The sequence below is a fragment of the Buceros rhinoceros genome, unplaced genomic scaffold (genome assembly GCF_000710305.1).
Source record: "Buceros rhinoceros silvestris isolate BGI_N320 unplaced genomic scaffold, ASM71030v1 scaffold36793, whole genome shotgun sequence".
NCBI classification, from domain to species: Eukaryota; Metazoa; Chordata; class Aves; order Bucerotiformes; family Bucerotidae; genus Buceros; species Buceros rhinoceros.
Genome location: NW_010404929.1, coordinates 20,937 through 34,962, shown reverse-complemented (window position 1 = coordinate 34,962; position 14,026 = coordinate 20,937). Strand labels below are relative to the sequence as shown.

The window sequence follows — 14,026 nt, the reverse complement described above, 5'->3', positions numbered from 1 at the left end:
CTACAACTTGAAGAACAGACAAAGATATACTGTAGGAATAGGGAATTGTAATATGCGCAGCACAGACACAGATCATATTCACGCTATTTATACAGCTACGCTATGCACCGCTCAGACTACACACAGCATAAACACGTTATGTATGTTCACACACTCGTATTTTATAGTTTTCTATTCTCAGGTCCCCACTTCAGTTCAGTTCTATAGGCCCTATTAAAACTATGATTTTCTGGCCTACTGGCTTTTCCAGATTGTTTCAACTGGGACTGACAATGAAGTTATGTAAATACAGCCACTTTTGTATGTTGCAGAGGGTCACATTGGTTTTTACAAAATGAGAAAATCTTGCAAATGACTGAGGTTTTTCCAAGCACTGTTTCCAGGGCAGAAGCTGCTCCACACTAGACAGCACAGCGGCTGCGTTGCCTACCTTAGTTAAAGCAAATAGGAAGCAGCCAACAAGGGACAAGGTAGAAAATCCCTTTTAGGGGAGACTAGACACAGCATACATTTCTCAATGCATGTCCTCATCCACAGCACACACTCTTTTAAAGCCCTTAAGTGTTTGTAGGACTGAAAATTAATTTGTTTTCCACTTCCAAAGTGAATCATATGCACCAAACAGATTTTCAAGTCAATGAAACATGACCTTGTATGATCTAATTAAACAAATCAAAGGTATTGGTTGTTTTAAGATCCCTCTGGATATACTTCTGTGCAAATGCACACACATCATCTGTATGTATAAGCTCATAAATCTACAAAAAATGCAAATCAGATCATTAATGCTTTGGATTTGACAGTCTTACCACAGTTTTCTAAAAGTTAAACATGAAAAATTCCTGAATTACATCTACTCTTTTTCACAACTTAAAAAACACATCAAAACCATACTGGAAGCAGAACACCAAATATCTTTCTTTGATTTCCAAATACGTGGTCCATAACCAGGTATACACTAATCAAATTAACTGAAACCAACTATTTCAATTTCTTCTCTGGATGATGTCCTGACCCTTTGGTGAAGCATTGGATCAGATGATAACCTTTGAAGGTCCCTTTCAATCTAAATTTTTTAATGATTCTACCTTAATTCTCCATGTTTTGTGAATTGACTTATCTGTTCCAGCGCACACGAGTATCTTTGTTGAATTACAAAAAAATTATGACTGTTTTTCTCTAAATTTTTCTTCAGTCTTTGGTCTTTGACATTGTTCCTGTGGTCTCCTTTCTCCACGCTCAATTGTAGATCACACCTATGTGTAGACTGCGAATCAGAGATAAGGTCTTTCTCAGCATCCCTCACATTTTCTGTGTACATTAATAGCCATACATAGACACACGAACTCCTCTTATTACCGTAAAGGCCCATGTGTCTAACAAGAATGCTCTCTCAAATACCAACACAAGTATCTTTGGGGGTACCACTGATCCCTGTGTTTCCATTTCCTTTTTCCCATTCACATTTTTATCTCTTTTTTCTTCTGTTTTATCTCCAAAATTGTATCTGCTATTTTCTGCTTTTTCTTAATGGTGTCCTTCATAAGCCACCTTTCTCCACTCTAACCTGTCACACCCTGTAATTGTGTTCTCCCTTCTCTCATCGACCCTTCTTAGCTTGTATCAACAACGTGGCAATAGCTACAGAAATGTTCATGTACCCAGAAAACCTCTCAAAAAGGAAGCTGCCTGGGAAGACGGGGCTGCCACTGTTTGATTTTCTTTCTTACCTCTATTAGTCAAATGCAACAGCAGCCGTCTCTTTTACCTACATATAAAGGTGACTCTAGAAGCAGGGAAATGAAAGGAAAATGAGTGCCATGCAGGGACATATTTCTTCACCAAGTTTTTCTTTACTCCAAATTCTGACCCTAATCCTGCAATTGGATCCACATGGCTGGCTGTGTTAATCGAAATATGGGACGAGGGTGTAGGCTACAAGCAACAGTTTTGCCTTGCTGCCCTTCTAGGACATGGCCCGCCCCTTGCCATTCACAGGCTGTGTGTGTCTGACCTCTGGCTGCGCTGCTGACACGACTTTGCCTAAGACGCACGCGTGGTCTGCAGAGCGGGATCATGAAAAAGGCTGGCTGATCTACCCGGAAGCTGAAGCCAAAGCTTAACTCAGTCGGCTGTTTCCAATATTTATAAAATAAAATAAACACACCAGATCTCACTAAACAACTAATCACCTACAGCATGTATGTGATTTTTTTTCCCCAATGAAACCTATTTTAGGTGTGACAAAACATGTGAAACAAGTGAAAAAACATTTCCGCTCTCAGAAAATGTTTAATGATTGAAGAGATTAAGGGATTGGTGGTTTTTACTATTAAAAAATCTATTTTTACTGAAAATTCAAATTAGTCTATGAAGCTTCAGGCCAGCAGCATTTAAAAAGATTGAGTTACAGCATACCATTCTGAATGTAACACGTTATGAATTCCATATCCCTCAGCAAGAGTGACATATTTAATAAGTCAGCCAAGTCACTCAACTCTAATTCTATAATGCTATATTTTTTCCTAGCCAGTATTAATTATACGTGCATTTCAAATGGCAAGAGGAAAAATAGCAGAACACTGAATTTGTCTGCAATGAAGGAATAACTAGCAAGGTCTTGCAAGTACAAAATTTGAGTTCTGTATGAAAGGTATCATGTGCAAATTATCCCAGTGTTAGCAAATGCTGATTATCCTACTATCTGAGAGCATCCAGTTTTCCACATGCTCCAGCTCTGCCCTGTATTCTGTCTTTCATTTTATGTGAGCTTTTCTTGCTAAGACAGCAACTAAAATTGCCATACTAGATCAGATCACTGGTCACACTGCGTTCAATATCCAATATAAGCCAGTTCTTTACTGAAGAAAAATAGAGGAAAAAGAAATCTATTGAAATACCCCACCCTTGCTCTACACTGATGCACCTAAGAGTAAAAGCTTCTTGACCTCTATGGCAACTGATTTATGCCCAGAAGTACGAGTTTTGATTACAATGGCGTAGAGATGATCAATTTATTTCCTTGTGCTTACTCACTCATGAACGTGCATTTCCTCCTTCCAGCAAAGAGTAATTATCTCTTTGCAATTATCAGCACAGATGTGGCAAAGTTAAAATTTTCGTGATTGTCTGCTAAAACCTGGAGCCCTGAAGAATATACGCTTTGCCAGATCTTTCCACTGGCCTTGGGATTAATGAGTCCCTTGAAAAAAGTCATTGCTGCCTGAGGTAGTGTTTTGTAACAGGCATATCCAAAACTGTAGAATACAGGTGGAGGAAGCATTATTGTAAACTCTTTGTCTTCGTATTCCATATAGGGTATGCTACAGTTTAAAGTCTGTGTGTATAGATACACGGACGTGTATGTATAGTTTGCACATCTACAGCTCAGTTGCTGGGGATTATTTTATTCAAGGAAGTCACAGAAACATTGAAAAAATAGAACTGAAAGGGACAAATATGCAGGAATCACTTGGGCTATCTATGTATCTAAGACAAGATCAGCTGACTCGTGTCGTACTGCGCCTTTGTCTCTAACCTACTTTTAAGGATCCAAAATCTACCTTATGTTTCCCAGCAGATATCTTATGCCAAGGCTTTGCCGCCTTAGTATAACAGAAATATCTTCCTACAGTGCGATTTGGATCTTCCTTGGCACAGGTCAAACCCACGACTGGTTCGTTTGTTTACTGTGGTCTCAGGGAACAGTCTGCTCTCTTTTTGTACTGAAAGACTGCTACTGTGTCCCATTTCCTCTGCTTGTCTTTCAGCTGAACAGCCCTACGTTTTTAGTCTCTCCTCAGAAGCCCTGTTTTCTAGACCCATGTTTATTCTCATTGCTTTCCTCTGAGTTCTTCCCAGTTGACCCAAATCTTCCTTGCAGTGCAGAGCTACAACTGGACTCAGTAGTCCCGCTAAGGTATGACCAAGGCTTTGTAAACTGGAACTATTGTTCCACCTGGTTGCTGGTTTTTCTGGCCTGATACTATAGAAACTGAATGAATCCTTCCAGAATTGGATGCAATATTTTTAAGACCTTTTCTTCAATTTTTTATGCTCACCTATAAAGGTAATTTTGTTTTTAACACACTCAAAAGGTTCATTTAACCCTGCTTTATCAGACAACCTAATAAGCAAACTTCCTATACCATCATCCACATCTTCTGTGAAAACACCAACCAGAGCAAACAATCCCAAGTCATACTCAACGAGGCCTCCCAGTTTGACAGGGAACCTCTGACAATTACTTTCTGGGCAGGATTATGTAGGGTTTTATACTCATTTTAGGGTGGTTTCATGTAGATTTTTCTCCTTGGTTTGTACATAAAAATGTTATTAAAGACGACACTATCAAACCCTTACAGTAATTAGAGTAACTACCACCTTCTGTAACCCACTTGTTCCTGACAGGTTTTTTTTCCAAACAACCACTAGTGGTTCTGCCATGGCTGCGGGCAGTTTGCTAAACATCCCAGTATGCAGTTCCTCTGTCTCAGAGTGTCATCAGCACGGTGTTTTCACTCAGCTGTAAGAGAGCATGCCGATGCCAACGTCTTGTTGACAGTGTGTGTGTTTGTTATCTTACCTCAGAGTCGTATTGCAGAAGGACCGACAATTACAGAGAACCTCCAGTGCTTGCTTGTTATTTTCAAAACAAAATGCATATTAGGCTTCAAGTTATAGCATAAGACATCTGATAAGCACTACTACTAAAGTACATGCATACGAGCTTACCAACATGAACTTTCGTTTGTTTAAAGCTTCCTTACCTTTCAAAGAATCTGGATGACACTCTTACCCCACGGTATTTGAAATTATTATTGGAAAAATTGCTCAATGCCTGTATCAGAGACTGGAAGGAGAAGCAGTTTTCGAGTACCACCATAAAAGCAATTGCAAACTGTAAATTAGATTAATCCAAAATTGTGTGCTGTGTACGAGTCTTTTAGTGAACCTAGAAACAAATTTGACACAAGATCAGGAATTTTCTAATTAATAAATAAATTAGTTGAGGGAGAAAAGGAAATTGAAAAACATGTTTGCCAAAAATCAAGTTTTCTTGCGGAGAGGCCGAGAGATGCTTAGGATCCATTTTTGACGTTTTAGAATGGGAAAATGCCAAAACAAAGATCTGAACCCACCTTTTGCCATGTGCTGGTTGGATGGTATAAGTAACAACCCAGGGTAAGAATCTTTTGCTTTATAATTGTTTAACTAATTACACAGAGATATCACTCAAGCAATATTTTAAGCAATTCACTATGTAAATAAAGTATAATGCAAAGAGAAAAAAAAAAGTCTGCTTCTTAAATTATCACAGAAATAAGTAGTTCAATCTCCTGAACTACTTTTCTCTCATTAAATTATGTCCAAATCAAAATGTCTCGTTCAAGAACTGAAGAAAGAAAATGTTCTAGGAAATTATTTTTTTCCTGTCTTTAGAACACTCAAAAATCTACAGACATAAATTTCCAGTAAATAGTACCATGAGAGCCAATGGAACATAAATACTTCATAAAACAAAGAAACGAGAGACAATTTTAGGTCTTTTCTATCTGCTTATGGAGATGTAAAGTTTTTCTGAATGACAGTGATTGTGAAAGAGTTGATCTGGACAAACTGCTTGAAAACGAAAGAAAACACAGTCTTAAAAACCACCACCTTGTAAAAGAACAAAAACCAACAAATAATTTTGAACAGATCTGAAAAATATGCCTTCCTGTGAAACATAATCAAAGTTTAGTTTGAGCACACTAGACGAAACACGCTGGAAAAGAATTTAAGTGGAATACATATGTATTGCGTAAGCAGTTTAATGGGTCTTACTTTAAGCCTTGTTGATCTGGCTTGGGCCAAATACACCATCAGGCTACATCAGCAGGTACAGAAAGGAGCAAGCTAATCCCGGAAGGGAGCCTTTGTACTGAGAGCTGTTTTCAGTTTTACAGAAACTGACTTTGTGGACTGCTCTAAGTGCTAAACAATCTTTTTCCTTCAGAAAACGATCTTTTCTTCAGAAAAAAGATGGTTGCAACTAGGATACAGGTTTACATAATTTTAATGACACTGTTTACAGGTAAATATTTTCTTTTTGTGAAATCATATATGCACCCAGAATGTATTGCGTGTGTAGTATCTATCCAGACTGCTTTGTTTAATATTTATGTAGTGTCGAGGAACTGGAGAGGCAGAGGGCTGTGAGCAGCTTTCTAAGCAAAGGTGTGCATCAAAATGGATAATACTTTTATAATTGTTTAATTACAATCAAAATTAGTGGCATTCAGGAGAATTATGCTTGAATAATTGCATAAATAAATTTGAAACAGATAGTTTAATTAAGAGGTTGACAGGTAGAAAATAGCTACCCTATAGTGATAATGCGTAAATGAAGAAAGGAGACAGATGTGAGTGGTCTTATAAAACTGAGTCAAAAGACCTGCTCCCCCTCTGCTTTGACTAAAATTCACAGGAGGAAAAAGTAATCATTATCTATAAAAATACGATAAAAATGTTCACGTTATCTGAAATTTTAGGTAAGTGTGTAATGTATTTAGAAGAGAAAATGCTGAACGATTCTACCTTAATTTTGACTTTAAAAACACAGGTTTAGCTGAGCTAACGCGTGTGCGTATCCGCTGAAAAGCAAATAATAGTTCCCCTTGCACTTGCTTTTGAGAATACATCTTAGATACATCTTTGGAGAATGTTTTCTTACATGCTAAACTTCTCTGACCTGAGCTATTTGAACTGCTTATGCAGTTCTATAAATATTGACTAATCCTTTTATCTAGAGTGCTTTTATCTGGAGTGACGGTGGTCTTTGCTCGTAGAGCAATTGGCAGATCACAAGCACCGTCAACACTGCTTGTAAGAACTGCTGATTTAGTTACCTGTTTATTCTGGATATGAAAAAGAGGCTTATTAATAGTCTTTTGGTGTGACCTTTATTTATGTTTGTGCTAATCTTATTATGAAATAGCAGGCTTATAGATGTAAGTGCATATACTTATATACACACAAGCCCGCAAAATAATTTTTGCAACCTATTGTTAACACCATTACTTTAAAAATAAACTTTGTATGCAGACACTGCATCGCTTATGAAGTTACACGTGTTTAAGTGGATCTGTGATAATCACTTTGCAGTTAATAACTGATGTTACTCATTTTCCATAGGCAAGGAATACACTAACAGTAATACGTGTACCTCCTCACAAAATTAGTTTTATTTGTTAGACATTGATGCTTTTGTTACCAAGTGTGTTGTCTAAATTTAAAGGTAGAAACATACATGATTTTCAAAGAAGTTTAGCATTCTCGTGAAATCATTTCATTCACTTTATGTCTCATTTGATGAAGTAGAGAACAGCACAGACACCAAACACGATTGTAAAGCGGGGTTCAGTCTATGCATCTGTTTCATCCTTTCCAGAGAAAAGGCACTACCGCAAGGTGTGGCTCAGGCCACAGAATACCAGGCAAAGGCGATGCCCCGCAGGTGCCATGGGCTAATAAACTAATACACACCTAGTCATCACGCTTTACTGGAAACACAGCAACTCAGGATCTTGCCATTCACTGCGCTGTTTTTTTCTAGGAGAGGTTTTCTAGGAGCTCCCAGTCTATAAATCCGTAAGCGTGCTCTGACCACTCTGAAGCTCTCTGGCAAGGCTTAGTACATCCCTGATCCCACGGCTTCTAGGCAGCACTAATTTTTATCTCTGACACAAAAATGCAGAGAGACCTGCATTCCTACATTAAGTCATCACATTAAGACTGAGTTGTATACAGACCTGTGGACACGTTGTTCTTGATGTCAAAGCGGGGAAGGGAGCGGTATCAGGCAGGAGTTGCACTACAGCGTTGACCAAAACAGGAAACAGCTCATGGTAACTTCACTTTTCATATACCAGAACAGCAAAAGCAGAACAAGTTGCTAAGCAGAAATTGTCACAAACTGGGTAAAGCAGACATCGTTCTGCCCCCCAGTCAGTAACAGTTTGGGAAGTGCATTTCACTTCGAGAAAGTCAGTCCCAATGAGTCCCACTTCTGCCAGATGCCACTACACATTAAGTTATACATTGATATCTCACATTGGAATAAATATGAATCTGGCTGGAAAACAGAGAGAGACTGCAGCTATAAAACCCCACTGACAGACCAGGGAGACGGCACTAGCTGTGTTTGATAATCTGAAGCTTCGAGGGGAAAATATGTGCTAAAATTGAAGACCGATAAATCAGGAGAATCACTGTGGAAAGAGCCTTTTATAGGCATGCTATGAACACTTCACTCTGGCTAACCTTTCAAACAAATCCCAACCAATTCTCAGTTTCCTTCTGGCTGTCCTGTAACTTACCGCTCTCCGAGATGGGTCTAGTTACAACTGTGATTGAATAAAGTGGACAGGCAATGAATTACCCTCAGTAACTACATTTATCTACTGCTATTTGGAGCAATTTCTTGTGGCTGAATCCTGCTTTGTCGTTTCCCATGAAAAATACAGCTGCAATTTTTTCTGCAAAAATAAAACTCAATGGGAATTTGCATGTAAAGCTAAGTGTGGTGCTTGGTACCTAGCTGCAGCCCTGGGAGTCTCAGCGTACCTCATTATCTAACTTGCAGGCACAAGTTTTGCTGTGGGAACAGGCATAACTATACCTATTAACTAGTTTTTGTGCTGGTGATACTAGTTTGAAACCTAACTGCGAAGTATTTTTCTCTAGAAAAATTATGATGGGAAGTGGACATATAACTTACACTTAGCAATGAGTTTTCAAAAAAGTATTTGGATATTTTGACTCCTTCCAAGGGAGATAAGAAACAGATTTACCCTGATCCACTGCATACATTTTGGTCTCTTGATTGCTCAAGAGAGAAGTTACTATATCTACCACTTTACAGATGAACAACAGTGCAGAGGGATAAACAGATTAGTTGTACAAGAGGAGCAGATTTGTTTTTCATTGTGAAGTCTGATCCAGTAGACGTGTTTAGGTCACATCTATCAAATTACAATGAAGTTGGATGAGAAGCTCTCCTTTTACCCAATATAGCAGACGCCAAACATTATATGAAGAGCAGAAAATAGGAGTCTCTGTTGTCTGTCTTCTACGGAAGTGCTCTCATCACCAAGATCTGAGGCATTTGAGAAAACATTCCTTTCACCTTTTCTTCCTTTATATTTTGTATATAGGAGAGGTAAAGACAGTTCCGCTGTAGATACACGGAACGAGGAATATTCTGCTGGTTTAAACACCTCCAACAGCTTCCCTCAGATCCTCACATCCCTAGCGAACTCTCCTCGCAGCACAAGACCATGGCTGACAGACCAGAAGTCACCGCTGCCTTGTTTTTGGAAGAACTGAGATCCATTGCTCATTTGTGAATAACTGAAATGTGGCAACTGCCCACTCACTGTGGGTGCCATGCATCTCACTGCATCTTGCCCAGACTACCGGTAGGATGAAGGCTTAAGCTCTTCTTCGGATTTCTTACTGTCACACTGTGCAGCTCCCTGCTCACTCTGGGAATGTCACTCTGCAGATAGGCAGCTCGCTACATACATTTTCCAGGGATGTTCAACTAGTTGTCAGTCTGTCCCGCTATATCATGTAGTATTTATAAGTCCTGTGGTTCTCACTCAGAGATTGTTGTTCCAAGATGTTTCGTATGGGACCAGGAATACAATTCTTCTGCAATTCTTCTACTGATTCAATGAATGTGAAAGAGAAGGAAAAAACCACAGACTATAGTCCAGCTCATCAACATACTGTATTATGAATATGAATTAAGCAACAATTCTTGGCCTTTTATATGTGGTAAATAATTCAGTTCCTCTGAAATCAATGTAGATTTCTACCACAAAATAGGTGGGAAACAATTACTTAATGACATCTTTTGGAGGTGATGTTTATCTCAATGTCTTCATGTTATCCATCTTAAAGCTCTTTCCCCAGAGCTGTGCTGGTGGTGGCAGGTGCCTCCGGTGGGGTCTCCCAGGCCAGACAGGTCTCGGCTGAAGGGTCAGACACAGTGTGTCCACGGGCAGGATGGGCTCACTAGCCTTCGGGCACCATCCTAGGAGAAGGACAACTCTGACCCCAAACCCGGGCAGATGGAGCTCGTTTAGCCCTGTAAGGCTCCATCTAAGAGAAGGACACTCTAACCAAACCTACGACCCGAGGACTTCGCTGTCACCATCCAAGCTCGCCAGGCCCTGGCAGATGAACCTCAGGTGTAAAGGGTGGAGCCAGTTCCGCGCAGGCTGCGCCTCACCTAAAAAACCCACCACACAGGCCCAAAGGGTGCACTCATGTTTGCAAAGCCCTGTAGCGACAGGCGAGGGATGAAATGGAAGGTGAAAAGGTGAAGACCTTCTGCTGTGCTCTTTGCAACCGGACCTGCCTATCCCGCATTGGCCTTTTCAGCCATCAGCGCGCCTGCAGTGAGTGTGGGGAAAGCCCTTCCCAAATCTTCGTCTGTGAAGCCAAGCCATGATGATGAGATGATGATCTATCTTAAAACTGTCAAATCAATTGGTTCTTTTCTCCAGAGTATGATTGTCACTAATTGTCATAGTACTCTGTGTAGGAAACCATGGCACGTGACTGGTATTTTTATAGTTAATGTATTTTAGACTTGTGAATCAATCATCTATTTATCAAGAGATTCCTCTCTCATTAAAGATAATATAATAAACCACATATTATTAAAAATGTCATTTTGGGCACCAGTTATCAAATCCAGAATGTCTAACTCTGTTTATTCTTCAGGTACTCACTGTGATGAAGACATCAATGAATGTCACACGAACCCTTGCCAAAATGGTGGAACCTGTGAGAATTTTCCTGGGAATTACACTTGTCATTGCCCATCTGCAGACAAAGAAGGGATTTATTACGGTGGCTGGAACTGTACAGAAGTTCTCCATGGCTGTACTGATCAGCAATGCCAAAACAATGGAATATGTATCCCACACTTAAAAAATGGCCAACACGGATTCAGCTGCATATGTTCACCAGGGTATACTGGAATACACTGTGAAACTGCAACCACCTTTTCTTTTCAAGGAAACGGTTTCCTTCTGTTGAAGAGACCCCTGACCCCTAAAAAGGAATTTTTCTATAATATAAACCTGAGGTTTCAAACTGTGCAACCTACAGCTTTGCTGTTTCACCGAGGGGAGAAAAACACATTTGCAAAGCTGGAGTTACTGAATGGCTACTTACACTTATCCGTGCAAGTCAATAACCAGCCACAGGCGCTTTTGCATATTTCACATAATGTCAGTGATGGAGAGTGGCATTCAGTGGAGGTAACCTTGGCAAGAGCTGTTACCCTTAATTTGCTCGACAGCTCTTGTGTAGAATCGTGTCTCAATAAAACGTCTGCTATGGTAGATAACGAGCATGTGAGGCTTGCATTTCAGAGCACATTTTTGGGCGCCTTACCAGCGGGGAACACTAGTGGCAACTCTCTGCTTAACATCTATAATATGCATTCTGCACCTTCGTTTGTAGGCTGTCTTCAGGACATTGCGATAGACTTGAATGTTATTACTCCGGAGAATGTATCACCTGAATCATCTTTAAATGTCAGGACAGGATGTGCTAAAAGGGACTGGTGTGAAACGCACCCTTGTCAGAACAGGGGACGCTGTACCAACCTGTGGCTGAGCTACCGCTGCGATTGCTACCGGCCGTACGCGGGGCCAAGCTGTGCAACAGGTAAGGGAATGCTATTGGCATTTGTGTTTTAGTGTTTGCTGAAAACGTGATCATAAACTGTCCTTCTTACCTGGTTATGAAACAGCACGACCCTCAGGATCTCTGGAGCTTACTGTCCACTGGTAATAAAGCACAAGCGGTTAGCAGTAGCACGCCTTTGTTATTTTCTAGTTACTTTCCCAGGAAGGCTGCTTTGCAGCCTGACAGAAAAAAGTCAAGGCTAAGCTGGTGGATTCCACTCATCCAGTTTTAAAATCTTAGTCCTCTTAGCACACCATAAACTCTGGAAAACTGTAGTTCACTGGAGGTTATGCACCCTCTGTAAAATTTAGAAAGCAACCAAGTCACTTGGGGTTTAAGTCTTACTTTAAAAGCATTCTTTGAAAATTGTATCCTCAAGCCCTCTAGGCTTCCATAAAGAAACTCTTTTAAGGCAGTCACAGGCAAGCGAAAGTACTGCAAGTTAAAAAAAAAAAAAAAGACAGATTCCAATTTTTAAAAGGAATGAGATTATACTATTAACTTAATCTGATTAGCCCAAGGAGAAGGCAGGGCTTCAGATGCTGGAAACAGGGCCCATTCATCTCTCCCAGGGCAGCCCTAGACAATCGCTGACAAAGGCAGCTGTTACCAGAGAGCTGCTGGGTGACCAGAGGGAAACATGTCCATGTTTCAGCAAACCAAAGAGCAGACAGCCTCTTTGGCGGTGACGAGCGGCAATATAAAAGTGGCAGATGCCTGTAGTACTTTCCCTGCTGCAAATGATCTTTCCAAGCGCAGGCTGAGGCAAAGTGGAAGGACAACAGCAGGTCTCTGCCCAGCTCCCTGCTATGCTGCATCTGGTGTGTGAAACCCTCTGGAGCTGTAAAAGCAGCACCACTCAGGGACATTTTGGGGTGGACCCTGCAATGCTTCCTCAGCAAAAGTTCTAGGAGCTTTAATCAAGCGGTTTTGTTTAATTGCACAGGGACAGAGCCTTCCTCAGAGTGCCCTTGGCCCTGCCTCTCTCTCTGCCCCCTTACGAACACATGGTCAATCATAGCAAAGTTTAGAAGAAATACATACCTACATATATTTATCTGTATATATTTGCCAAGTGGACTGGAAAAAATGAAGTGCAACAGCAGAGCCATGGTCAGATTGGAATGGACAGATCTTAAACTGGTCTAAACTGGCATGGCTGCGCTGCCGCCAGTGAAGCTACGCTGATTTACATCAGTTGAACGACTGGCCCCAGGGGTTTATTGAATGCATTGCCGCAGAAAGCTGTAGCTTGAAATACACTTCAAAATGTTTGAAACAATCTCATTTCGTATGCTATACTTAATAGTTATCAATACTTTTCAATAGTTTTTCTTTATGGTTTTATTGCAAAATGACAAAGTCTGAGAGGTAATCGTAACAGGCTTCTTTGAAGTCTAGCTGTAATTTATCCAAAGATTTGGAAAGCAACTTTGGACTATAGGACAACATCTGGTAAATATGTTTTCCTCCTTATATGAAGCAAAATTAAAACCAGTCAGGACCAGGAGAGGCTTATACTGGCATTAGAACTGTTGAGAATGATTAGAAAGCACGTTTTGGGGGGGTTTTTCTTTCCCTGCTGACCACAGTATTCCTTGCAAATCGTGGCACCGTGCCATTTCGATACATACGTTTGAGGTATATGCCGTATTTAAAAGACTGTAGCAGCTTTCCTATAAGGCAGAGTGAAGGAGACTTGCAGTGAAGGATAACATAAGAAATGCTGGTGTCTCTTTGAAGAAAAGTTGCTGCCAAGTATTTAATTGACAAGAGGCAATATTTTCTCTACATATACAAAATAACAAACAGATGTTGACTCATTTTGATCAACGTCCAGATGTGGTGACCCAGGAGGTTATTATTGACCGAGGTGATGCTAGCCATCTCATCAAACAGATCGGATCGATGATCTATATGTATGTTTATAAATAGAGAGAAACGTAACAAAGTAATTCTAAACATGAAATTCCTTTTTGAAGATTAATGCTCCCTTCTAATTCTGCAAACATGTAATCCCCATTCCAGCAGAAATTTTCCTTTTACCTTCATGAAAAAGTGTCTCAGTCTCTAGTACCACTCTACAGAGGAGATATAACTTAAAGAGATTTAATGCCTCAAAACACCCACTTCAACAAATAATTATCTCCACATACCAGCTTTTTAACAAGCAGAGGTAGATATATAGACAATCTTATTCACAGAATTAAAATATTTCAAATTTAATTTATTTGTGAAATAGTCTGATTAGGAACAAGTAAGGGATTTATTCCTG

At 40.1% G+C, this 14,026-nt stretch overlaps 1 protein-coding gene across 1 annotated transcript in view; it reads left to right on the top strand.

Annotated features, from left to right (window-relative positions):
• CRB1 (crumbs family member 1, photoreceptor morphogenesis associated) overlaps positions 1 to 14,026 on the top strand; it is a gene marked incomplete at its 5' end in the record, with an annotated part of 44,172 nt that overhangs the window by 19,180 nt on the left and 10,966 nt on the right. The window contains one exon of the mRNA XM_010133541.1: positions 10,777 to 11,730. Coding sequence (XP_010131843.1) covers positions 10,777 to 11,730 — 954 coding nt within the window. The remainder of the gene's footprint in view (positions 1 to 10,776; positions 11,731 to 14,026) is intronic.